This window comes from Balaenoptera physalus, assembly GCF_965194825.1.
Source record: "Balaenoptera physalus genome assembly, chromosome: 3".
NCBI lineage: Eukaryota > Metazoa > Chordata > Mammalia > Artiodactyla > Balaenopteridae > Balaenoptera > Balaenoptera physalus.
In genome coordinates this window covers 176,720,308-176,746,094 of record NC_138890.1, presented here as the reverse complement: position 1 = coordinate 176,746,094, position 25,787 = coordinate 176,720,308, and the positions used below count along the sequence as shown (strand labels likewise).

General features: G+C 56.7%; 1 protein-coding gene across 8 annotated transcripts in view; it reads right to left on the bottom strand.

The window, feature by feature from the left end:
* Positions 1-25,787, bottom strand: part of LPCAT1 (lysophosphatidylcholine acyltransferase 1) — a 41,154-nt gene that overhangs the window by 4,736 nt on the left and 10,631 nt on the right. For 3 of the 8 annotated variants that reach the window (XR_014262044.1, XM_082456364.1, XM_082456365.1), the window contains exons 2-12: positions 19,109-19,251; positions 13,089-13,303; positions 10,700-10,812; positions 9,324-9,384; positions 8,972-9,030; positions 7,353-7,387; positions 6,332-6,386; positions 4,513-4,595; positions 2,051-2,176; positions 1,302-1,455; positions 889-1,016 (exon numbers count right to left, since the gene is read on the bottom strand). Coding sequence is in view for 7 of the 8 variants with exons in the window: in XM_082456364.1 (XP_082312490.1) it covers positions 889-1,016; positions 1,302-1,455; positions 2,051-2,176; positions 4,513-4,595; positions 6,332-6,386; positions 7,353-7,387; positions 8,972-9,030; positions 9,324-9,384; positions 10,700-10,812; positions 13,089-13,303; positions 19,109-19,251 (1,172 nt within the window). In the remaining variant the exon portion in view is untranslated. Of the gene's footprint in view, positions 1-888; positions 1,017-1,301; positions 1,456-2,050; positions 2,177-4,512; positions 4,596-6,331; positions 6,387-7,352; positions 7,388-8,971; positions 9,031-9,323; positions 9,385-10,699; positions 10,813-13,088; positions 13,304-13,397; positions 13,777-19,108; positions 19,252-19,811; positions 19,906-25,787 lie in introns of those variants that run through there. The other 5 variants (XM_082456360.1, XM_082456361.1, XM_082456362.1 and 2 more) reach the window with 3 other exon arrangements.

The following is a 25,787-nucleotide window of genomic DNA, read 5'->3' as shown; positions in this document are numbered from 1 at the left end:
GGGAGACGTCAGAGAAGCTGCTGCAGGGCCACCAGATGGGGCGTGGCCAAGGCAGCACCGGCACAGGGGCGATGAGCCCAAGGGCAACCCTGGGAGGTGCCCGCCAAGGCCGGAGGAGGGGACAGCCTTTCTGAGACAGGGCGCTACCGAGGACCACTGCCGCCACCTGATTAACCCCCTTGGCCTGACCCGCAGAAGCCGCCCTGCACCGTGGGGGACTCTCCCAGTGTGCCAGGGAGAGGGTCTGCTGGGGTCAGAAGGGAGAGAAGGGGTTCTCCCGGCAGTGAGTGGCAGCGGCTTCCTGAGCTATATGTCATGTTTTCGTGAGTCTGGCTAATGTGGGTTGCACCTGGGAGACACAGACAGAATGTCTCTAGGTGGCAAAGCGTGCCCAGCTCCATCCTAGGGGACTGACCAGGTGAGGCCATGCTTGAGGACAGCCAGGTGGATCTGCGGGGGGGCCGGCAGCCCATCATGGGCCTTCCCCAGTCTCCCAGGCTCACTGCACCCATGGTGAACAGCCTGGCTCTGGGCTACGCCGGGGCAGGCGGCTCCTTAGTCCCGAAGCCCTGCTTTCCTCTGGTCAACAGGCTGATGGGGAGGCCGTGTTGGGAGATAGGACCCACTGGTCCTGCTCAGGCATCCAGGACTCAGGAAGACCCTTCTCCACACTCTCCTTATGAGTCAGGACTCTGATTCCAGGGAGAAGTCAAGTAGAGGAGGTTTGCGGCCTTTTTACAAACGATGGCTAGTACAGGCTACGTGAGTAGAGCAGGCAAACAGTAGGTTTACCAAAGTCAGAAGGGACTATAAAAAGTATCACAGGCCTCACGTGACCCAGGTCTCACTGACCCCGCAGATTAAAAGTCACGTAAACGCCACGCTTACCTTGAACGCCAGCTGGATGGTGTCCAGGGTCTGGGACGGCCGGCAGACGACGGACAAGGCGACCACGTACTCCCGCATGTCCATCTCCCCGCCGCCTCTCTGGGAAGAGACGCTTTGAGGAGACAGCCCTGCCCCCTCCCGAGCATGGGTGTGACGTCACAGGCCTTTTGGCAACCCGCTTAAAAAAACCCCAAACTACAGGCGTGTTTATCAGCAAACGCTGATTTAAAGCCAAATTTCTGTGTGCATTTGACAGCATCTTTTGGGGAGAAAATACCCCAAAAGAGTGGGTGGCTGGGAGGATGGGCAACAAGGGCTGGTCTCCCCTTCTCTGCTTCCAAAATTGTCTGAAGAACATTTCTATCACAAGGGAAACAGCTGCCCCCAACCCCCCCCCCCCGCCAAGGCCTTACCTCATCAAACAGGGCAAACAGGTCCTCCAGCGCCTCGGACTCAGGGACCTCCAGCTGCGCCGCGAACTTGGGCAGAGTCAAGCTCCCGCCCTGCTTCATCCTGGCGCTTTCTGCATGTCTGTCCAGATCGCGTTCGAGTTTTTCTGGTTTTAGCCTAAACAAAAAATGAGGGGAACATTTTTTTTCAATAAAATTACAAAATGCTGAAAATGGCAGATTTACTGTTATGTATTAAGACCCAACAAAACATTAAAGCGATTCATAGACCAGGCAGCAGTCAGTCCTCGAGAAAAGAGGCTCTTCCAGGAGTTTGAAGGCACGAGTGTGCCCTGTGTGAGCGTCCGCACAAGCACTGACACCCCTGTGGGTGTAGAGGCCCCCCCTTGGGTAGGTCCTCAGGGGATGGCGGACGGCGGGCAGGGGGGCGTCCATAAAGAGACAGCCAGGGCCGACCATTCAGGGTTTAAGACACTTACTTCTGTGTGGAATGAAGCTGGTATTTGAAAAAGAGAAAAAAAAAAAAACCCCAAACCTCAGGAAAAGCACCATTAATTAACTCGATTGCCCGCCACCCGTGACCTCCAGCTCGGTCACCAAGTGCCCAGGCGGAGACTCTGTGGCGTCCTGGTGGGTGTCCGGGCTGGCACAGAGCCTCTCCCCTCTGTGAACCATCTCACTGCGGTGTCACAGGCGCCCACCGGAGCACTGCCTCCAACTAGGCGCTCAAGAGAAAGGACCAGAGAACTCACCCCAGGCCCCTCACCAGCCTGGCAAACTCTAGAAGGCAGGTGTCCGCGGGGAGACGAAGCTGGCCTTCCGCCAGGGCCAGCTGGCAGTCCTCAAACGTGTAGTCAGTTACGGAGACGCCCAGGGCCCTGTGAGAGAGGAGGGCACCGCCATCAGCCTCCCCCTCCGGCCCCTCGGGGCAGCAGAGCCAGTGCTCTGGACGCTGAGGTGGGCGGAAGGGTGATGCTTAAAGGCCACGTTCAGGGAGTCCCCTGGTGGCCTAGTGGTTAGGATTTGGCGCTTTCACTGAAGCGGCCCGGGTTCCATCCCTGGTCGGGGAACAACCCTACATGCCTCGAGGTGTGGCCAAAATAGAAAAAAAAAACAAATAAACAAAATAAAGACCATATTCAGCACTAAACATAAAGGCTGAATAGCTGACCCCAAACCTCAATTACTTGGAACCCGGGGCTGCCCCAGCTTCGGGGTTAGCCTGGCATCACTGTGGTTTCCGCCCACTAGGGAACTAGCGCGCATCTAGCGCCCTCAAGAGGACGACGCTGCCCGCAGCGGTGGTCAGTTCAGCTCAAGTCATCTTTGCGGGCAGCAGGGGCCGCTGCTCTGTGCTGGCACCGCCCTGAAGTCAGGGAGAGTCACAACCCAGTCATTCCACAGAGCGGCGTCAGATTTCAAGAAAAACAGCCTCCTCCTGACTATTACGGAAAGCGCATTCACAGTAGGAAATCTACCACATATAGAAAACTGCCCCCCCAACCCCGCCTCCGTAACTGAAAGGGCGTTTACTCATTTCGATGGGACAGTCGGCCCTCCAGATCCGCAGTTCCACATCCAAGGACACAGAGGGCAGCTGCACTAGACTGTCTCACATAAGGGACTCGAGCATCCTTGGATTTTGGTCTCCGAAGGTCCTGGAACCAGTCCCTGGCGGGTACTGGGGCACAGCTATAGTTCCTTGTTGCCATGGCAATGCTGTGTGCAGTCAGGTAATAAGGAAACAGTGACTTTGAAGGCTTCTTTCCGAGGCTGCTAAATTCCGCTTAAGAGCACTTAGGCCTGGTCGCGTGGGGACAGACGCCAGAACTGCCCCAGGAGCTCCCGGGCTATCCACAGGAAGGGGGATGAGGCTGGCCCAGGGGCCGCCTGCAAAGCTTGTCGGGACCTTGGCCCTTCCCAGGTGCAGCCCCGGTGTGACTAAAGACCAGGGAGGTGACTGACGGCCCACCTCCGTGGTTCTGGCTGTGAGGCAAGGGGAGACTCGATGGGTTTCTGCCCTTTTCCACTGAACATGACGCGTCTCTGTTAACACAGATCATACGACGCCATACAAGTTTCTTTAGGATACATATTTAAAATATTTAATAGTTAATTTGTCTGAACATGAACTAAAAAAAAAAGAAAATTACACCTAACCTGTCAGGCCTGCGACTCTGTGGATATTATTTTCTTATCTAGAGGTTGAGCAAGGGTGTCACTCACTGCCCTGACTTCCCAAAAGTTGGGAGTCGAGCATCTCCTGCATCCCGGCAGCTCTGTGTGAGCATGTGGGATTCGGAGAAGGGGGGCCTGAGGGGAGCGGGCGCGTTTTGCTGGACTCCGCTCCCAGCGCCTAACACTCTGAGGGCGCCTGGGCAGACTGAACGCCTGGCTGAGGTTAAACGCGTGATTTTGCTCAGTGTGTCTCACAGAATGCACTAAAGCGGGGACGACGCATCCGCAGTGAGGAGATGGACTTTCCCTTAGCGCGTAAGTCGCACCAGGGCAGCTGTGTGCACCTCCCCACAGGTGACACCGTCCAAGCACCCCTCCAGGCACTGCCGTGGCCGAACGCAGAGGCAGCCCCTGCCCAGGTGAGGCTGGGACCGAGAGGAGGGGTGAAGGCACCTGGGGCCTGGGCTGAGGCTGCCAGGGCCTGAAACAAGCGGGGACTGCAGGGAAATAGCAGGTGAGAATATTCCTAGCTACACACACACTGTTGTACGAGCAGCGCAAGATTAAGTGCAGAAATACCACACTTAGCTCGGCGGGACGGAGTAAGAACCTTAGTAACGCCGTCTGGGTAGACGGCAAGTGTCGAGGACGCGCCGACCCAGGCCAGCGCTCTCGCCCGCGGCCCCGCTGCCTGTCTCCAAGGGACGCGCACGGACGCAGCCCCCCTGGGGACGGCTGGCTAATGGGGACGTTTGCAATGTGCAGAATTAAGTGGCAATGAACCATCTTCCAAATGTTGAACAAGCAGAAATGTCCTCCAACAGAATCAGGAGACAAAGCACGCAGCCAAGCACAGTCTGGCCGATGCTCAGCCTAGGCTGGTTCCAGCCGTCGCCCCGGTGCCGCTGACTGGTTTTACAGCAAGGCCACGACACTGGCAGACGGGGACACTGAGTAATGAACGCTCAGGGAGGCCAAGGGCACTGGGGCTTCCCGCAGACCCCGCCACCCCGCCGCGGAAGGGGCACTCACTCACTCTGCCATCACGTGCCGCACGTTGCTGGCGTACAGAGTGGGGTCCTTCTTCTCCTCCTCTGAGGGGGTGTACACGGGAAGGAACTGCACACACAGAGACGTCGGTTACCTGCGTGAGCACAGGACACTGCCCTCGCCCCACCACCACCACGATGATGACCTCCTCCCGGGCAAATCAAGACCTGTCCCTCCGCTGCAATCGTCTTTGGAGTCGTCACTGCTGCCCATGCACGCACGCGCGTGCACAGACACACACGTGTGTCAACTCACAACCCACCTCTCCTCACCGGGAGCACCACTCCGCCACCACGGAAGCCAGCGAGTCGCGCTTACGACTTCACACAGGGGCTTAGTCTTTAGAACCAAAAGAATCGCACGTGTGCTTCCACTTCTAAAGTCTCAGTTTTGTGTTGTGGGTAACACGACAAATTATTTCCACGTGAAAGACTATTATTAGCTTTTTGACAACTACTGCATTTGGAGAATATAATAAACTGTGCCAGGAACGTGTGTCTCTGCGTGTTTTAAATAAGTACGTCTCACACCCCCCTGTGCCAACCCCCCACTGTAGAAAAGGAAAAAGACCATCACTGAGCCCTTTTCTTCAGTATGGATATTCAAGAATACAGGAACATCCCCAAATCCTATCAATTCTCATCATATAATTCTAGTCGTTCACTTACTGCTACCTTTTTAAAAACTTTGTAAGTTGCAACAGTTCCTCATATTAGCACTGGCATCTTGTAGGAGTGACACAAAGAAAGAGTTTAGAGTGATTTCACAAAGCCACACAGTTTCTTTCCGACTCTTAAAAAATTAGAAACCAGTCTGAAATAGAGCATCTTCCTTGGAGTCTCACCCCGCTGCTGCCTCCCGGCCACCAGCGAACGAGCCACATAAAATATCCTGGGTTGCAGGCCAGCCACCCTTGGACTCGGGCCATGGCCCTTTCAGCCCAGTCCTTTATAATTAAGTGGCTTATGTTCCACTGAAGTGAAAAACCTGGCTGAAAGCCGGGCTCATTTGTAAATTCAGTATTACTCTGCAGTATTTATCAGAAGGTAGCAAATGAAATGCTTTAAGTTGTGTAAGACTCAGCTCTCATTTTCAGGTGTAGGAGTAGCAAGTTAATTCCCCTTTTAAGAAAATAAACTCTATTCCTCATCCACTCAATTAAATTTACAGGCTGCATGAATGTGACCATATTTATTTGAGTAGAGAGGACAGGTATTGTGACTTTGGAAATGGGCTGAATACTGGGAGGCAGTCTACCTGGTCTGGCCAAGTATTACACAGGATAACAGTATGATAAGTTCAGCAGTACGATATCAGCAGTGTTAGTACTGGGTAAAAATATAAGCCAAAAGAATCATTAATTGCAGGTATGCCAATTGTATATGCCCTTAAGCTATGCTAACCATAATAAAAGAACGATGGGCTTAGCTTCCTGTTGATTTATAAAATCCTATCTGAATAGATAAAAAGTCATGCAAGAGACACAAAGTTGATGCAAAACCCCTGGGAAGGACCTTTAAGGAGCCATGAGAAATGGAAAAAGTTCAAAGCAAGACAGATGACATATAACTTTGTATCTGTACAGATACCAACATGACATTATATAATATATCTACAGAGACCCCTATATATCATTGTATCCATATAACATTATATGTACAGAGACATCAAAATAACATTGTGTAGCACTGTATCTATAGAGACCACAATATAACATTATAACAATACAGACAATATAACATTGTATAACATCACATCTGTATAAACTCCCATACAACATTGTGTAACACTGTATCTATACAAACCTCAATTTCCACTTGATTGTGAAACTGACACAACGTGAGCCACAGGATTTTCAACCTTAAAAATGAATGGATTTACAGCACTGGTTAAAAGATTCTCAATTCCTTTTAGTTAAACTACTTCTAGTTCTGGAGCAAAGTCTCCAGACCCCGCTCCCCTGCAGAGGGCACCACCGAGCAGGCAATTCTCCTTCAGGAGGGGATGCTGAGTCCTTCCTCAGCCTAAATCTGAACCTTAAACACACCACCAGTGACAAGGCTACTTTGATTAAACAGAAGTCTCCACTGAGCTTATTAAACACACGCACACCCGCCTGGCTGTGCCCTGGAAGCTGCTGTGCCCTGTCTGTCCTCCCGCTCAGGAAGTCTCGTCTACCTGACCCCGTCCCCTCCTGGCTGTCCCAGGCCCTACATCATGCCACCCCCATGCCCAGCCTCAGCTCTCCGTCCACCCCCGACTTCCACCTCATCACTGCCAGCCCCAAGCCCAGGCCACCGGGACCCCGAAGGATCCCCTTCCCAGACATTGCCCGGCTTCCGCCCACTCCGCCCTCCAGCCTCAGCAATGCCACCCCCGCCACTCGGACGCGCCAGGGGCCTCGGAGGGCTCTGCATGGCCTCACCACCCAGCCCTCCGCCTCCGAACGCCAGCCCACGCGCCGGCGCCTGGACCCCCGTACGCCCCCAGCAGCCGCGCGGGAGGAGGCCGCATGCTCCCCTCTCCTCTCCGGGGCCGACCATGTGCAGCTGATCGCTGAGCTGACAGACACAGGCGGGAAGAGAGGTTCTCGGTTACCTTCCCGCCAGGGCCTAGGGCACTTAACTTCAGTCCTGGAATCCAGGAGCGTGAAGAAGGCCAGCCTCGTGCAGCTAGCCTCCCTGGGCCGAACCGAACTGCTGTCCAGCAGCAGTGGCCCTGCGCTCCGTTTCTGCCTTTGCTAAAGTCAGCAGCACGGCGGGCACTGGAGCGGGCCTGCTTTCCCGGGAGGACAGGACAAACAAGACAGGGCGGGGTCTGACTTACGCTCCGGGGCCTTGCCACGTCCAGGTGATGGTGTCCTGGGGGCAGGAAAGGAGCATGAGTCAGGAAGGAAGCCCCGTGTGTGCCGCGCCCCTCCTCCCCGCCCACGGGCATGCCGGCCTCGCCCCGGCCCTCGCCCTGGCCACCTGGGACCCCAGAGGCGCTGTCTTCCCTACCACCCACGTCCCCTCTGGGGCAGGGGAGAAGGGGGAGCCCACCACCGCAGGTCCCCCCAGACTCGCTCACCTCTCCTCCCACGGCCCCGGGGTCACCCATCCCAGCGTCCGCCCAAGACCCCGTCCTGCCCCCCTTCTGCCTCCTCCTTCTCCGGGCGCCCAGGGCAACTTCAGTCCACGCCCAGACCTGCTCTGTGCTCTGCAGGCCCTGCCCTGCCCATCACCACCACCTCGCCAGGTGATGCTGTTGGCAGCCTCGTTCCAGCTCCACACCCACCTGAGCCCCCAGGGTCCTCGCCTGGACTCTCGGTCAGAGACGCGCCCCCGACGGTCAGCCCCGGGCGGGGGCAGGGAGCGTGGAACAAAGCCACAGGGCCACATCTCCCCCACCCCGTGCCTGCCCGGGGTCCCACGGGGACATTTCAGACGCTGTCCATCCTCAGCCGCCTAGGTGAGGACCGTGGGTGACACACGTCCTGCTTCTACCCTGACACCGGTCACCCACCAGGGCTTCCTTCTCTCGCAGGCCTGACACCCACCCGCACCCTCATGGCTCCTGGAAACCCACCTGCCACGGGGCGTCCCACACGCAGTCCCCAGCCCAGCCCCCTCCATGCGGGTCTGTGCTCAAACCTTAGGCAGCCAAAGAGCACGTGGCATAGACCATGAGCGCAGGGCAGAGGTCACAGCTCCCCGGCAACCGAGCTGAACGCTCCCAGAAGAACCCAGTGCCGTGCTTCAAATAAGCCGATGGAGCAAACTTAAAAGGGGAAAATCTAGAGTTCTACACACTGGTGATGGATTCTCATTCTCAGAAACTGGCTAGCAAACGCACCTCTTCAGAGCTGTAAGAACCGCTGTGTCTGCCATCCCGTGTGGCTGCCGCTTCTGACTGGCACTCTCACGTTGGGCCCGTCCACACCCACGGGCACAGGGTCAGTGCACTGACCTTGGACCCCAGGGCGCTGGCCCGGAAGAGGGCGGGCAGAAAGCCCCTGGGGCCCACAGGTGTCACATGGGGGTTACAGACGGGGCGGCCCCATAGGAGTGCCCACAGGCACCAGAACCTCGCCCAGGCCCCCCACCCTGCGGGCTGAGCTGGGGTCCGTCAAGACCACCCTTCTGCACCTGGCAGAGGGACCATGGAGGCACTTAACCCCTTTCCCTCCTGCTCGCCAGCCTTTGGGACTTAAATATTCTCAGTTTTAAAATGTCCCAGAGTGCGAACTGGGAGGCAAGAGCCACTGAGGACACGGGGGTCTCGCACCTACACGGCAGGCTCGAGGAAGGGCCAGGGCTTTGTGATCCACGAAAGCGGGGCTTCATGAGCTAGTGCTGGGGAATGTTCCAGAATGCCAGGGTAGATGGAGACAACGTCCTGAGATACCGGGCGATTCCCAGGCCCAGGAAATTCACTGGACATTCGTGCCAGGAAAAGACACTCACCAGTTTGTTTGGGTAGCGCAGAACCACCGGCTGGACAGGGACGCCTGGGATGAACGCACCTGCAGAGGGAGAAAGGGACGCCTCTTATCTCCGTGGCAGCAAGTCCCCCGCCCACACTGCCCGTGTGGGGCTCAGAACAAAGTGGGCTTCTCTGCCAGGCCTTCCCGGTCAGCAGTCATTCAGTGCTGGGCAGCTTTCCTCAACATCTGTGCCAGCCGTGGACACTCAGAGAAAACCCCAGGGTCACAGGAAACGGGCACAAGAGCATCTCCGGGCCGAGGCACTTTGGGGGGAGTGAGGGTCTCCCTCGCCTTCTCAAGGCGAAAAAGAAATAATTAAGAAAACTACTTACCAGGCTTGAAGGTAATTAGGCAGGTCCTGTTGGTACAAGTGCCTTCTGGGAAAATCATTATCTTGAAATGGGAAAAAAAAATCAGCATCAAAGGGACAGTTCAGAGTTCACAGGGGCCAATTTCACAACCTATTTCCTCTAGTCCTGATGTGACTTAGGTACTTTAATTATATTCAGTTGAAAAAGTTAAGATGCATATGGAAGCCTTCATTAATTTCCCTTCTAACTGCTGGTTTGACTAAAACCTGGAAGCAACGCCGGTACACAAACAGCATGTGCCTTCTTGGGCGGCGGCGGGATATGTGAACAGGTGGCCGTAGTGCCCGCCTGCAGCTGCTGTGTAGACGAGACCCCACTGCCTGGAGACACAGCCACGAGCACAAAGCAGGACGGAGGCACCGGGATGGAGAGCCCGTGGCTGAGTACAGGGCCTGGTGGGGGGGGCGGGGAGGGGAGAGGCTGGGGCCGGGCCGGCGACGCAAACACCCACAGCATCAGCCGCCTCACCAGGGCCTCCAATCACTCCAATTCCTACTGACTTCCAGCAACATAACGTAAGCTAACTTTCCCCTGCGTGGTGGAAAATACAGCCCGTGAGGTTGCCTTCAATCCTGGGCCCTTGAAGAAAGATCATCTCCAAGGGGCACTGAGTCAGCATGGGACCGAGCCCAGCACGCCTGAGGGTCAGGCAGGTGAGCTGAATGGCGGAGGGGGTCAACCTATTCTTGTGCGGGCGGCAGCTGGAGACCCTGGAAGCACAGCCCCCAGGGGGCTGCCTGTCCTCGGGCATGGGTGCCACAAGCAAGGCCTTCAGTGTCTTCTGAGCAGCCAGAACCCAGAGAGTCCTGTGGGATTTCTAGTTTCTCAAGGTCGGCTCAAGTGAAAAGAAAAACTATACATATACAGCATAGGTCAAACGCACCCACAGCTAACACTGGCCGAGGCCCCTGCCCCCCGGCCCGGGGCAGCCTTCCCGATGCCCCGAGGGAACCAGACATATGCCAGACAAGCCCGGAACTTTTAGAAGCAATGGGGTACACCTTGCAGCCTAACGCGGTATTCAGACATGAGACCATGCTGACCCCAGGGCCAGGGCAGCCGGCTCTTTCCGACACAGAACTTAAAAGATGATTCGGGAACTTGAGATGCAAGTGAGAATTGTTTTCCCCTATTTCTTTTATTTTTAAAACGCCAGAACCCAAAATACCTGATATTTGGCACATTCTTGGATTTGCACTCATCGAAAATAAAACGAAACACAAGGAACCCAGCCTCCAGGGAAAGCAAGCTCTGGCCCTCGTGTTTCTCTTTCCCCTCCAATCCCTAAGGCCGCCTCTCTTGGAATAACTGCTGAGAACGCAAGCAGCACTGCGCACCTGCGGCCACTTCCCGCTGGACTGCGCCCGCCTCCTGATCACTTCCACCGTCTTCCTGCGGGAATCCTGGTCCATCCGCGACACGAACACCGGCCGGATGTACTTTATCAGAGCTGAAAGAGAGGGGGGCGGTGCTCGTGTTGGGGTGGCTGCCCAGGGCACCCGGTGAGAGGTGAGCCCCCCAGAGGTGCCCCGAGGGCTGAGCCGCGGGGCAGGCAGCGGGGACCACGAGGGATGGGGGGGGCACTGAAGCCTCAGCGGACTTAGAGGATGGCCAGAAGCCCTGCAGCCTGCGGGGCCATCAGTAACAGCTCCGAGCGTCCACACATGACAAATCAGGAGAAAGAGACAGATGGGGCTGACCCCATGGGGAGTGGAGAGCCTTTGGTCACCCGTGTCACCGGTGGGGGGCTGGGGGGGGCAGTGGGGAGGCCCCAGAGCCAGAAGGGCCTGGGGCACGTGGCTCGGACCGCACCAGCCTCGCTGTGGGCTGAACTGTGTCCCTCAGAGAGACAGGCTGACGTCCTAGCCCAGGTGCCTGTGACTGACTTCGTTTGGAAACAGGGTCTCTGCAGATGCAGTCAAGTTCAGAGGAGGTCACACTTCGCCGGGTGGGCCCTGATCAGTGACTAGTGTCCCCGTAAGGAGGAGAGAGGGAGAGATCGCCACGTGATGACAGAGGCAAGGACGGGGTGACGTGGCCATGGCCGGGGGAGGCCCAGGAGAGCCGGGACCACTGGACACTGGAGGGCGGCCTGGGATGGACTCTCCCTTGGGACCAACCTGCCGACACCTTGATTTTGGACTTCTGGCCCCCGGAACAGTGAGAGAATATACATTTCTGTAGTTTTGAGCTGTGTGGTCTGTGGTGCTTTGTCACGGCTGCCCCAGGACACTCACACAGACCCCATTCCAGCACCACACACACGGCCCCCCAGCAAGTGTGTGAGGTCAGGGCTCCCTGACCGAGGCTGATGGCGACACCCAGCACGCTGGTCCTCTCGAACGAGGATGTAAAGGTGGGAAGATACTTCTTAGAAAACTTTGAACTGATGGCCTGCAGAGGCCGTGGCAGTCGGTCACCCTCCTGGGTCGGTGAGGCCACGTCCCCACCTGCTCTGCCCCAGGGCCACACCTCACTGGGCCCAAGATGAGCTCTGAGCTTCTGTTCTGAGCATTTCTGTTACTTGTAAAGAGTAATGTTTCATGACTTTTATTTCTTGGAGGTCTTCCAAAAAGCAAAGAAAAAGCATTTTAAAAAAGAATAAAATTCTATCTAGCTGGCTCCATGGCACGCATAAAATCTAAGTGGATCTCAGTGATAGTTTTTCCCGTGTCTTGAAACATTTTGCTGCTTCACCAAATTGGAACTATTTTATCCTTCCTCACCAATTACTCCTGATGCTGCTAAAAAATGACCATGAGAAGGAAAGGGAGGTTTGGTGGAATCACCCAGAAGGACAGTGCGCAGAGACACAGGTGAGCCCAGTAAGCGTCTTGCCCGAGCACGGCGCCGCTTCCCAGAGGGCGAGGGGGAAGGAGGCCCGCTCACCTGGCAGGGGGGTGGGTTTTACCGGTCAGAGCTACTCTGTCTACACGGCAAAGAGAAGAAAGTGGATGAGATGGCTTTTCCCAATTCCTGGACGGACCCGAGGCCCAAGGCGGGGAACCCGGAGGGCTCTCTGGACTCAGGACGGCAGGGGTCCCCGACTTCGCGTGTCTGTGGGGACCCCACCCGAGTCCCACCTGAGAACTGCACGTTTCTGAGGACGGAAGGGAAATGCAGTCTGTGTCCCGCGAGCCCCGAGCCCGGACCACAAGGGCCTGATGCCTGCTTCGCTGAAAGGCCGCGGGCGGCTCTGTGGTCGAGACATTTGAAGCGGTCGGTAAATGCACGGGAGAGGCAGGAAGGAGCCTCCCCTGGAGCCTCCGGAGGGAGCGGGGCCCTGGGGCACCTTGATGGCAGGCTTCTGGCCCCAGAGCTGGGAGAGGATGAATTCCGGTGATTTTAAGCCCTCAGCTTTGGTGACAGGTTACGAGGTCTCAGGACGCTCAAACACCTGGGTTTATGGTACAGAAACTAACCCAATGGGACAGGTTACTGAGTTGTCCCCAAATTCTAGAGCTTCTGTGTGACGAGGGTAACACATTCTTGTTAGAACTTCCAGGAGCACTTCAACACCTTATAGCCAAGGGCACTTGCGTGTTAATCAAAAATGAAAATCACAACAATATCACAGAAGAAATCACAACAAAGAAAACAGGGATGCAAGGCCCGGTGCCTATTTCCTGTGGTATGAGCTGTGTGGATGTGGCTGTGCTGTCACCGTGACCTGGACTGGCCAGCACTGGGGGTTTCACTCCCAGCAGGATGGGGGGGCTCACTCACTTCCCCATATCGGGATGTCTCTGCTCTCCGCCTTCATCACGATGGAGGACATCGTCATGGTGACGGGGATGGCATCGAAGTAGGAGGAGTGTGGCGCCAGGGTGAGGATGGCGGCCTCGGTGGGCAGCGCCTGCCGCCCCTTCACGGCCACGCGGTGGAAGCCGCCGGCAAACCACATGGTGCGCATGATGGCCTTGAGCAGGACGTCCACGACCCTGCAACAGAAGCGCAGCCGTCAGACCCAGGCCCGGCGGGGGACGCAGCCCCACTGTCCGCACCCCATCAGGGGCTATGCCGATCCCTGGAGACCTGCCGCCACTGTCACTGGAACATCCGAAGAGGGAAGGGCAAGAGGCTGTGCTTTCCTCCCTGCGACTGTGTACGTGAGCAGCAGAACGTCTGTCTCGCCCATTCACTCAAGAAAACGGAAGCCGCCTCAGCCACGTTACAAGGACAGCAGAATGGGAGGAGCGAGGCCCACAGGACAAAACTAGAGACACAGACACGTCGGGTGATCTGTCAGCATTCTAAGGATATAAGTTTTCAATGAAAAGAAATCATCGGCACCTAAAACGCACACTGAAAGGTGGAGAGGCAGCAGAGCTGAGGTTGGGAGCAGAGACGTGCCGGGTAAACCTCTCCCTCGCCTCCCACAGGTGGCCTCAGGCTCCGGGATGCAGCTGTTACCTTCCGGAAACCAGCCTTTTCTGGATGAAATAAGATGGACAATAAATTTGGAAAAGAAAGTAAAAATCAGGCTAGATGAACTGAATTTGCTTCATATTTATTCTTTTTTAAACATATGAGAACGTAAGCATCTAAATCTGCACATTCCCTTCCATAGGAAGCTCTGATACGACAAACCAGATCGCTGTTCGTGTCACCGAAACCACGGTGAGCGATGGCCCGGTGCCAAGTGACTACAGACCACGCACCTGAGCCCCTGGGCGAAGGGCCATCTTCAGAAGGACCCGTGTTTCGCTGTGCTGCTGTGCTACGTGGGCGATCAAATTGGGTAAAAATCACTGCACAGAAGCACAAGAGCCTAAGTCCTTATTGGATTGATTTCCCAAGGGGCTTAACAACCCTCTCAAAAGAATTCCCAAGATGAGCCCCGACAGATCTGAGCAGGTCTCTGAAGCTGCACCGCGCCTGCAAGGAGCCGCCTGGAAACGACCTCCTCTGACCACGGGCAGGTCCTGCACAGTCACCCACGCGACGCGGGGGCCACGCTGGGCGCTGCGTCTAGAGCTAGGTGACTACAAAGCACGCACTTCCAGTCGCTTGTTCTACTGCACATTTTTTAACGCACTTCTCTGCATGCATGTTATTTTTCACGATAAAGTCATTTACAAAAATAAAAGCCCATGGATGTCGATTGATGCACAAGGATAAAGAAACGAGACTGCGGGGGAGGCTGCAGTGGGAGCGCAGCCGGTCCCAGGAAGGCAGGTCCAGGAGGAGAGCTGGTGAAAAGGGGGGTCAAATCTCAGCCCCTCCATCGGAGACACACCCACCACCTCTCGGGTCCAAAGGTCAAACAGTGACAGCGATGTACTGGGACAGGAAAAACCAAATCTGATAATTCTCTAAGGTCTTGGAGGAATTCTGTCCCCAAGCTGCCTGTGGGGAAGAGATGCCTGTGGGTGTGGGTACCGGCCTCAGAGAAGAGCCCCGGCCACTGCCCAGTGCAGGGCCAGCACCGCGGTCCCCAAGGCAAGGGCACCAGTGACACCAGAGATGCCAGAGCTTCTCCAGGGGAAGGGAATCGGGAGACAGATCTACATGCCCAAGGGCAGGGACCTGCACCCCGACTCCATCTGTCGTTCATCACACAGGTGGACACCTCAGACTTGGACGTGCGGGCAGAACCAGCTACATGATGGATAAGAGTATGACCCCGAGGAGACCCGCAGGGCAGGCATCAGAAGAGACGTGTAAAAACCCACATGCGTCAGGACATCACAGTGCCAGAAGAGCAGGGTGCTCTGAAAAGGTCCAGAGGACAAGAAAAAGAAAATATTCTTGGAAATCAAAAGTCTCATGCAGAAATACCAGTTCCCTAAAAAGGCTCAAAAACGTGGAGAAGGGGACCTCCCAGAACATGCAGGAAAAAGAAAAGGACGGAACTATAAGATATAAAGAAAACAGTTTCTCAGAGTTGAAGAAAGACGCAGATCTTCAGCACCATCTCAAGGTGCTGAGCAGAATGAATTTTATGAGGAAAACTCATATTATTTCTTTCGAGAATTTTTCAAATTTCCAACGACAAAGAGAAGACTGTAAAACCTCCCAGAGAGGAACAAACGGGTGTCTAGCATCAAAGCTGAAGGTGTCAGCTGCGCATCTCCAAAGCTCTGGGGACACATGACGTGAAACCTGCAATTCTATACCCAGTCAAACTACCCACCAACACAGAGGAGAGAATAAAGACATTTCCAGACACAAGATGTGAATGAGTTCCTCCTGCACATCTTCCTTCTGAGAACCCAATACTCCAGAAAATCTTGGAACAAAAAACAAAGACAAAGAAAACAGGCCCAGGAAATGCAGATCATGCCTGAGAGTATAGCAGAAGAGAAACACGTGCCACGCAGGGGTCAGGGCCCCGGGCCCTCTGGGAGGAGAATGAATCCCAGGCAGCGGCCGCAGGACTTTGGGGGTGGAGAATTTTGAGGCTACACTCAGGGCTCATTATTCTCTTGGTTAACAGGCAAAATAAAATCGGAAATTCTGTAAAATGGAAAAAACAATACAAGAAGTAAAGTTCAGACTTTACTTCACAAAGCAGGCAGATGTGCAGGTGACTTTGAGAAACTGAGTGAGAGAGAAGCACATGGTGATGTTGACCACGCTGGGGACCACCCCTTCACTCACCCTGGGGCCCCGCGTGTGCAGATGTGCGGGCTGCCCGGTGCCCCTCGGGGTTGGGGTCCGACCCCGACAGGCCCAGAGCTCATGGCTCCTTCCCCAGGGTGACAGAGGCAACGTCAGAAAAGCCACACACACGTGTGGAGGGCGTCTGCATGGGGCTGGGAGGAGGGACTGCAGGCCTGCCCTCGGCCACCCACTCTTCCCCACCACTTTGCTGTAACCGCCAACTCGCGTTACTCCAACAAAAGTGAGAAACGCCACCAGCATACACGTGGCGACTCAGAGTCGTCATGGAGATGACCCAAGGATGGACGTTCCCACACGGGGCACTCAGGAAAGGGCATCCTCTGCGATGGACCGACTCATGTCCCCCCACATTCCTATGCTGAAGCCCTGACCCCCAACATGACTGTATCTGGAGCTAAGGTCCAGTGAGGTCCTGGGGTGGGACTCTGACCCAGGGGACTGGTGTCCTTACAGGAGAGGAAGAGGTCTCGCCTGCGAGGACGCGGCATCTGCAGGTGGACGGAGGTCCCGCCACGAGCCACGGCTGCCGACCTTGACCTCCCACTTCAGCCTCTAAAACCGTGAGAAACGAATCCTGCTGTCTGAGCCCCGCCGTGGTACCCGGTTGTGACGGCTGAGCTGACCCTCCTGAACCCTGAGTCGGCCAAGGGCCAGCGCCTGCAGGACTGGCCAGCAGTGTCTCCTGCCCTGCCTGGTTGGGTCCTGTAAGAAGATAAATACTATAGTTTTTACACCACTCTGTGTTTCAAAACACAGAGTCTTATGCGAAATTGTGTCGTTCCTCCCTTCATTGAAAACCCAAGATTTTATTTTAGGAAGGTCTGACTGACACTAACTTACATTCAGCAAAAATCCTCCCTGATCAAACGAAAATCTGCTCAAAACCACACAGCTGTGCCTGGCGTGAACCAACCCACCACCCCGGCTGATGACGTGATGTCCTCTATTCCGAGTCCTGTTATCTCAAACTTGTTTCCTCCTAACTCCCCGCGTCCCAAACTCAGGATCTCCTGCCACTGTTTCCTTTGAGGAGCTCGGGGCCGGGTGTTTGTTCTTGTTTCCACGGAGCCCAGGGCTGTGCACCGGGTTCCCGAGAAACACTGCTGTGTGGAGACCCCGAGGGCTGCAGGGGGTGGGAATTCAATGTGGGCGGCGTGTGCAGCTGGGGCACATGCCAGTACACATATAAACACACACATATGAGCACACACACTTATGCACACACTCACACGTACACAAACACACACGCACATACATACACACATATACACGCAGACACGCACATATACACATACACTCAGAATGATGCTCAGTCTCTGTACCTGAGAACCCAGCGCTCCCGTGAACCTTAACCCCACATCTCCCCACGAGGGGCACATCAGGTGTGCACGTCACACACACACACACACACACACACACACACACGTACACACGCACACGCACACGGTGCGTCTGTGAAGCGAGCGGGCTGTTGGAACTAAAGTTTGCTGTGGCCCATTTATCACCCGATGAGACCAAGTACATTACTGCAGACAAGAAAAGCTACAGGGAGTCAAAACAGGGAAATGGAAACAGCCCAGAGTCACCTGTTTTGAAAAGACAGACGCCGAGGTTGTGCGAGGTTTCCTCCTTCGTGGGAGAGGACAGCGGGGAGGGCGGGGAGCCCAGAACAGAGCAGGGGGAACAGGGAATTAAGACACTTTTGATCAAATCATTCGTAATTTGTAAAAAACTACAAAATCTCTGCTTTCTAGCTATGGGTTCTCAACCTAGTGAAAACTGAAATTCTGATTCCTATTTGGTCTGGATTTATTTTGCTTGATTATATATTTGATACCAAATTCATATTTTACAGTTAAAACATTAAAAAAAACCCCCAAAACCTCAAGGTAAAGCATGATTTCCAAAGAGATTAGAAAACCCAGCTCTCTATTCACTCATTCACTCTTTCATTCAGTCATTCACTGACCCATTCATTCATTCATTTGGGAGAGACTTTCCTGTCCCTCAGGCCAGGCTCCGCGCTGGGGACACACCCACGGAGACAGCCACGTCTACCTTCTGGCTTCTAGCGAGGGGGAGAGACCATGGCTCACTTGAAACTGGGGATGGTCTGAGGATGTGAAATATTACCACGAGGAGGGCGAGGGGTCCCCGGGCACCACGCTCATGAACGGCTCAGAAAACCCTTGAACCTTAACTGGCCGTCTGTGCCCTGCATGTAACTGCTGTTCTGACCACGGCACGTGGGCAGCGGGGAACCAAGGTCCAGGATGGGTGCCAGTTTCCACAGCCTCTCCGGGCATCAACGTTCCAGCAGCTCAGACACTGGGAGAGAAACGAGGGGCCTGAGCTGGTCCATAAACCTTGCGGGCCGGGCAGCAGGTAGTTTAGGCTTTGCGGGCCTGTGGCCTTGGCCACGACGACCCCTGCCCTCCAGGACGGCAGCCCTGTGGGCCTGTGGCCTTGGCCACGACGACCCCTGCCCTCCAGGACGGCAGCCCTGGACGGTGTACAAATGAACGGGCAGGGCTGCGTCCCAGTAAAACCTCATTCACAAAAACAGGCTGCAGCCGGGTTTGGCCTGTGGGCCCTTTTGCCGACCACCGCCCCTGCGCGAAACTAAGAACACTTCGGTTGTGAATAAACCGTCCAAGCACCCTTAGGATTGATCGGAGATGCAGACACAGGTGGTCAGCAGCTTGGCTTTACGACAGGAACGGTATCTTCTAACGCACCGAAAATACTCACCAAAACCCTCCCGATAGCTCAACGTTTCCCTTCACTAGAAACGGCATATAGTGTGAGCTAAGGAACAGCTTTAGGTGTTTAAATACACAAGACAATGCTGTGATTTCACGTCCTTTTGTGAGGCCCCTGTTGGATCTTCACTGAAGACGGATTCACACGTCCCCCTACACGAGGCAGAGACCACACCAGCGGCAGCAGGCTGACGCGGCCTCGGGGGCGGGGACGGGGAAGCACGGGACCCCGGTGCTCAGGACACAACACAGCGGCCACGCGGCTCGCGGAGCCCTGGCAGGGGCCTCAGGGCAGGATGCTGGCAGGGGGAGCGGGCCCTGCGACACCCCCCGGGGCCCCCACAGACGTGCACTCACCTCCGCCACAAGGCCAGGGGTTGCTCTGGTTCCTGCTCAGCGGATCCCAGCGAGGCCACAAGCGCCAGGGGCCAGGCGAGCAGCATCATGACGGCGGCAACCAGCAGCCGGACGGGGAAGAGCGTCAGCGTCATGACGGCGACCTGGGGGGACAGGGCACGGTCACTCGGGGGACTGTCCTCTGGGCTCCTCGCGCCGGGCCCGCCCTGCCCCAGGCACCAGCCGCCCGCGGACGCTGCGGCCCCGTCCCTCCCCAGTCCCTCCCACAGCCACCGGGGGGACGCCTGGGGGTCGGGTTGCTCTCCTGGCCGCCGGCGCTCCGCCCACTCCCGGCACCCCCAGCAGGCAGCCCCGCCCCCGAGCCCCCCTCCTCAGCGCCCCCAGCAGCCCCTGCACACAAGGATGCTTTCACGGGGCCACGGGCACAGAGCTGGCAGGGCTGGGCTCAGACCACAAGGAAGCTGGGGACTCGGGGACTCTCCACCCCCAGGAAGTCCCTGACGGGATGCGGGCCCAGCCGGGAGGGAGGGGGCATCCAAAGCCACGGCTCTGCTCCGGTGGACGCGGGGAAGGCAGGCTAGGGCCCCATGGGGAGGGGAGGCCCTGCAGGCGAGGGGGGACACACGGGTTCAGTAGTGGCCGAGTCAGGGAGGGGCCCCGGTGGCCGGGCAGCTGTGACTGAGGTACCAGCACTTCTACATACAAAGTGATGGTCTGCTTCCACACTGCGGGTGGGGGACGTTCAGGAACAGCGTGTTTTGTGATGAACCTGATCTCAGGCGGTCGATTAGAAAATAGGGGAGCGGAGGGATGACAAGACAAAACTCACGGAGCCTTACGACCAACAGATGCAGTTTTTGATTATTTGCAAGAAAATATACTTGAAATACGTAGGTTGGGTGCACAGGAGACAGAAAAGACGGGACGAGACCCAGGTCCGTGGTACCGTGTCCAAGCTGCTCACCACCACCACCCGCCGCCCCCGCCTCTGCCACCTGCAGGCCTGCATGCCAGCCACTCCCTGATTCTCTGGGGTCTCCATCAGGGCCAGCGCTGCCCGACAGGAATACGACACAGGTCACGTGTGCCATTTTATGTTTTCTAGCAGCCGTGTTTAAAAACACAAAGGTGATGAAATCAATTCAACATGCAGCTTATCTAACCCAACACGCCTAAAACACCATCATTTCCGCACGTACGTCACACAAGGCAGTTCACACTGTCCTCGTCACGCCCAGGGAATCCAGTGTGTTCTGTGCTCACAGCACAGCTCATTCACGCGCGCCACACTCTAGGTGCCCCACAGCCACGTGTGGCCTGTGCTGCCTGCGGCCAGTGTGGGTCCAGATCTCCGTGTGCTCTGAGATGGTGACTTTGAGCGGCCTCTCCCCCCCGCCTTCAGGGCTGGGGTCCCCAGGCTGAACCTCTGGCTTCAGCACAAGGTGGGACAGGGCCGATGACCCCGGATCTGTTGTGGCCGCCGCTGGTGACAACGCTTCCTGTTAAACGGTGGTGGGGGGGGTCTGCTCCAGGGGGTCAGACGGCGCAGGAACGTGCTGGTGGGAACATGCCTCCTGCACCGGCTTTCCTAAGCGTCTCGTTTCGGGGTCAGCGTGAACGGGGTGAATGTCACCACACATCTTCCCTGCGGGATGATTACGTGCTCATCTGTCACCCTATCCACGTGACCCACGGCGGCCACAGCTTCTCCGGTGTCGCAACCTCGGTTCCAGAGCTGGGAAGCCACCTCACTTAAGGCCTCGCCAGGTTTGTTTGCCAACACACGTCTGGAAGGCGAGCCTGGTCACGTCCCCCACACCGCCGTCCTCGGGCACCGCTGTCCTCGGGTCCTGCGGTCACCACGCCAGACGCAGCCCACCTCGCTGGAGGAATTCCTACGGAGCTTTCCGATGGCTGTTCCAATGCTTTTCATTGTTTATCTAGATTTCCTATTTTCTGGAGTTATTTCAGTGTTTCTGTCAGGGAGGAAATCTCTGGGCGTCCTCAGCAGGCTTCTCCTCCCACCCGATTCCCCATCGCGCATTTTCAGGATAATCGTGCGAAGCCGCTGCCCTGAAGTTACATCAACCCTGCCCTGATCTACGGCGTCGTTGTTCATATCGTTTGTGCTTCTGAGACTCATCAGCCTGTGCCGATAGACAGTCCTCCCCTTCACTAATCTTTTTACAGAACCACTTGTGCATTTGTTCCTTATCCCTGCTGTGACCTATTCGGTCACATTAATTTTGTATCTTACAGGGGCCTCTCTCTTCTACTCTGAGTGTACGCTAACGTTCTTTCTAACTTCTTGAGGGAACAGCCTGGAGCATATTTTCAGGAATACCTTATTTCCCCCAAACTCACACGGAGAACGCAGCTTTCTCAAAGTACTTTAATCCAATTCCACAAGTTTTAAGATGCAGCCTTTCCTTCATTTCAAAACGTATCCTTTTCCATCCTTGCTGTTTTAACTTTGCTGCAGAGGGAGGGCGGAGACGCCCCGCCTCCTCGCTGGTGGGCCCTGCCTCTCGGGCTGCCTGTCACCTTGACGGCCCGGGGCTCCGGCTCCGGGGGCTGTGCTGGGAGCCCCGCGTACCCGTTCATCCTATGACCCGTGGCCGCTGCCCCTCCAGGTGGCAGGGCAGCTGAGTCACTGGAGAGTTTGCGGTGCGTCCCCATAAATGGACCCTAAAGCCGGTGCCTGTGCCATAGACAGCATGGACGGGCGGCAGAGCGCCGGATAGGAGCTCCGGGGCCGGCACGCTCAGAGCGCGCACGGATCGCGGACACACCCCGACTGTGCAGCCACACGCCACGGCCAGCACGGCTGCGACTGCACGCAACGGAAGAGAACAGCAGACCTCAGGGTTCCAGAAAGAGCTCCTGCTTTCCCCAGGCTTCTGAGGCCCCGGGGAGGCAGCACCCCAGCCTGTCTGGACCAACTGGGGTGATGACGAGGCCTGAAGGGGTGACCCTGGAGTCGCGGCAAGTGCCACCGTTCCAACTGCTGGCTGATGAGCGGACGGCGCCCGCAAGCCAGCTCACCGGCCACTCCCCGTGGACAGGACACGTGACCACATTTGCCTCTCGGAGGACGCATCTCTGTGCCCGCTCTGTGTGCGGCGGGGAGACGGCCCTGGTGTCTGAGTTTTGCAGCCAGCGGGGAAAGGACGTGGGCGTGACCACACAGCCACGACCCTCGGCAAACAGGCAGGCCTCCCACAGACGAGATGGGCAGGTGCCGACGGAACGTGGCCTGAGCCATGGACCCGCCCAGGCTCTGCCGGGGCCGGGGTCGGGGGGTGGGGCGGGCAGGAAGCACGCGGGGGGCATGAAAATTGCTTGGAGGAGGCGGGTCCCTTCGGGAGGCCACGGTGGGCAGGGGGGACCGGTTTCCTGAGATGCTGCCCCCAGCTTCGGCCCTGGGCCATCATCAGGGGCCCGTCACCCTCAAAAGTGCCAGGTCAACTGTATGGTCACCCTTCTCGAGGGCCACACGAGGGCCTGTAACACAACCCTTGAGGGTGACGTGCAGTGAGTGCCCAGCTGAGCTACTTCGATTAAGCCGTTAGAAGTTGTCTATGAGAAACTGTCCCATGAAAAAGGGGTTTAACGGGCACAGACGCAGACATGCGTGTCCTCTGCACATCCGTGTCGCCGGGCAGCCAGCTTAACCCGGATCTGAAGGTGCGCTGCCCACTCTCGCCCCGCACACTTCACCACGAGCCCCTAGCAGAGTGGGTCCAGGCGGTGATCCATCCAGGCCCAGGGCACCGTTTCCCGCCCGAAGGACCCAGGGCCCCAAGCAGATGGAGGACTGGAACACAGACAGAGAGAGCCCACGCGTGATGGGAACCTCACACCGCACGCCTCACGGGCACACGCTCACGTCCACGCACACGCACACCCTCACCCCCACACATCTATTTATACGTGCCACATACGCGCCCCAGCCTCTCTGGTTGCCTTTGGACGACCCTATGAAACCATCTCCCGATCGTGACACTGGCCTAGGGGCAACGTCAAGCTTCGTGCTGCCTGTCCCGTGAGACTGTCCCTCGGGACAGCCAAGGGGTGGAGGGGGCGTGTCCATGGAGGCGTCCACGAAGGGCTCGCACAGGCGTCCAGAACCCACCATCCAGGCACGTGTGCGTGACAGAGGGTCCTGCCCGGACGCAGACCAGCAGGTGTGCCGGGCTGGGGGTGGGGGGGCCACACAACAGCCCGACAGGAATGGGATCTCTCTAGTTCTGGATCAAGCCACCAGCTTCCAGAAGACACGGACGACCAGCACACAGGAGACACAGATGCACAAAATATACCGTAGGAAAAAAATCAAGACGACAAGCTGGAAGGGGACCCTCTGATCAGAGTGTGTGCCCGGGGGTGGGGGGCGGGGGGGGGTGTGGGCTGGCGCAGTTGTAGCCAAGAACCCGCCCCCACCCCGGAGCCTCCGGTGCCTTCGGGGTGACAATGGCCTGCACAGCGGCTGCCAGCCGTCTTTGTCCTTGAGATGCAGATACCCATGGGATTGTTACTGGTGAAATGAGGAAGTCTGGGCTCTGCTTCCAAATCACTGGTGGGAGAAGAGGGGGTGTCAGTGGGCCCAGAGGGGCTGTAAGGGGGGGGATTGCTGAGGTGGGGAGAGGGGGCAGCTTGTTACGTTTTCTCTGCTTTGGTGTTAGGGGCTGAACTGTGTCCCCCAAATTCATGTATTGGAGTCCTAACCCCCAGCACCTCAAAATGTGACTGTCTTTGGAGGTCCGGTCTTTAAAGAAGTGATTAAGGTACATGAGGTCACTAAGGTGGGCCCTAATCCCATGTGACCGGGGTCCTCATAAGAAGAGGAGATCAGGACACAGACATGCATAGAGGGAGGACCACATGAGGACACAGAGAAGACGGCCGTCTACACGTCAGGGAGAGAGGCCTCAGGAGGAACCAGCCCTGTGACACCGGATCTCAGCTTCCAGCCTTGAGAACTGGGAGGAATAAATTCCTCTTGTTTAAGCCGGCCCCTCGGTGGCGCTTTGTTACGGCCCCCTAAGCAAAAACATTTGCTGTATTTTTGACACTTCCTGTGATAAGAACTGTGAAAGTGACAATTCTCGTTTTGGATGTAAAACAGTCTCCAGTTCACACTGAATTCATCGGATCCACGGGTCCAGAACTCTCCAGGTGCAGCACCCGAGGTTCCAATGCCCGGCTCAGACCAGCCCGGCAATCACTCCTCCTCCCTGCCAAGGCCACCCAGGCCGTTGGCATCACCCACGTGCAAGTTGGTCCAAGTGCCTTATGTTTCACAACCAACGAGGAAACACAATGCGTTACTTAAGAGACAAGATCTCTAGAGAGACACAGGCCCTCGCCCAGGGAGGACAGGCCCCAGGGCGCTGCAATGCCTGTGCCCTCGAGCACACGCCTGCTGAGGGACCCCAGTCAGCCGTGCGAGACCCTGACGTGACACATGCGGCCAGGACGGCACTAGGGAATCGGTGCCAGCAGCTTGGAGAACATAGCGACTGCGTTACTGGCAGAGCAGACGTTCCAGATGCTGGGTGCCAGCACATCAGGACCGTCAGCACGTTGACCGGCAGGCACAGGAAGACTCTCCCGACGGCGCCTTCCAATGCCAGTGCTTTCATCACGGGAAGAAGTCCCACCATTCCAAAGGAACCGCATTCACCAGGAGGCTGGAGGGAAATTCACTCCCTCCTATGATGAAAGAAAATGTAATAAGCAAGCACACACAGGGCCAGCTGGCCACACAAACCCAGCGCTGAGCCCACATCCTCGGCTATTACCCCTTTTCTTAGAAAGTTCCTGAAAATCATGCTAATAGAAATAGAAGGAGGGATTTCCCTGGTGGCGCAGTGGTTAAGAATCCGCCTGCCAATGCAGTGGACACGGGTTTGAGCCCTGGTCCGGGAAGATCCCACATGCCGCGGAGCAACTAAGCCCGTGCACCACAACTACTGAGCCCATGTGCCACAACTACTGAAGCCCGCACGCCTAGAGCCCACGCTCTGCAACAAGAGAAGCCACTGCAATGAGAAGCCCACGCACCACAACGAAGAGTATCCCCCGCTCGCCGCAACTAGAGAAAGCCTGCACGCAGCAACGAAGACCCAACACAGCCAAAAATATATAAATAAAATAAATTAAAAAAAAAAACCTTAGCAGGACTTAAAAAAAAAAAAGGAATAGACTTTGCCCTCGCGCGCTGGCTGCTCGATCTACCGCAGTCACCACAAACCATCCTCGGGCAGTGGGTAAGATCCGTGAACTGATAGAACAGGTGTGGACCACCAGACGCGTTGGCCCCTGACGTCACGCGGCCAAGAGCTCTGCACCACTGCCCACAAGGACACTGAGTGCAGAGCCCAGGGCCCGCTGGTTCTGCCGGGGTCCACGTGCTCCTGAGGTTCTGGGAGTAACCACAGCTCAGAGCTGCTCCCCAGGCCGTGAGAACGGTGCTGGAGCCTCTGTGCTGCAGGTGGAACGTGGGGTCAGGGGTGGGGAGCTGTGCGTGGGCACCTGGCCAGCTGGCAGGCCCAGGCCCAGCTCCCTGGGGGCTGCTCACATGGGCGCGCTGCTGGTAGCAGCGGAGTGGGATGCCACCCAGGGCGCCACCGGGGGACAGGTGCGCTGCAGGTCACCTGTGTGACAGACGCCAGGG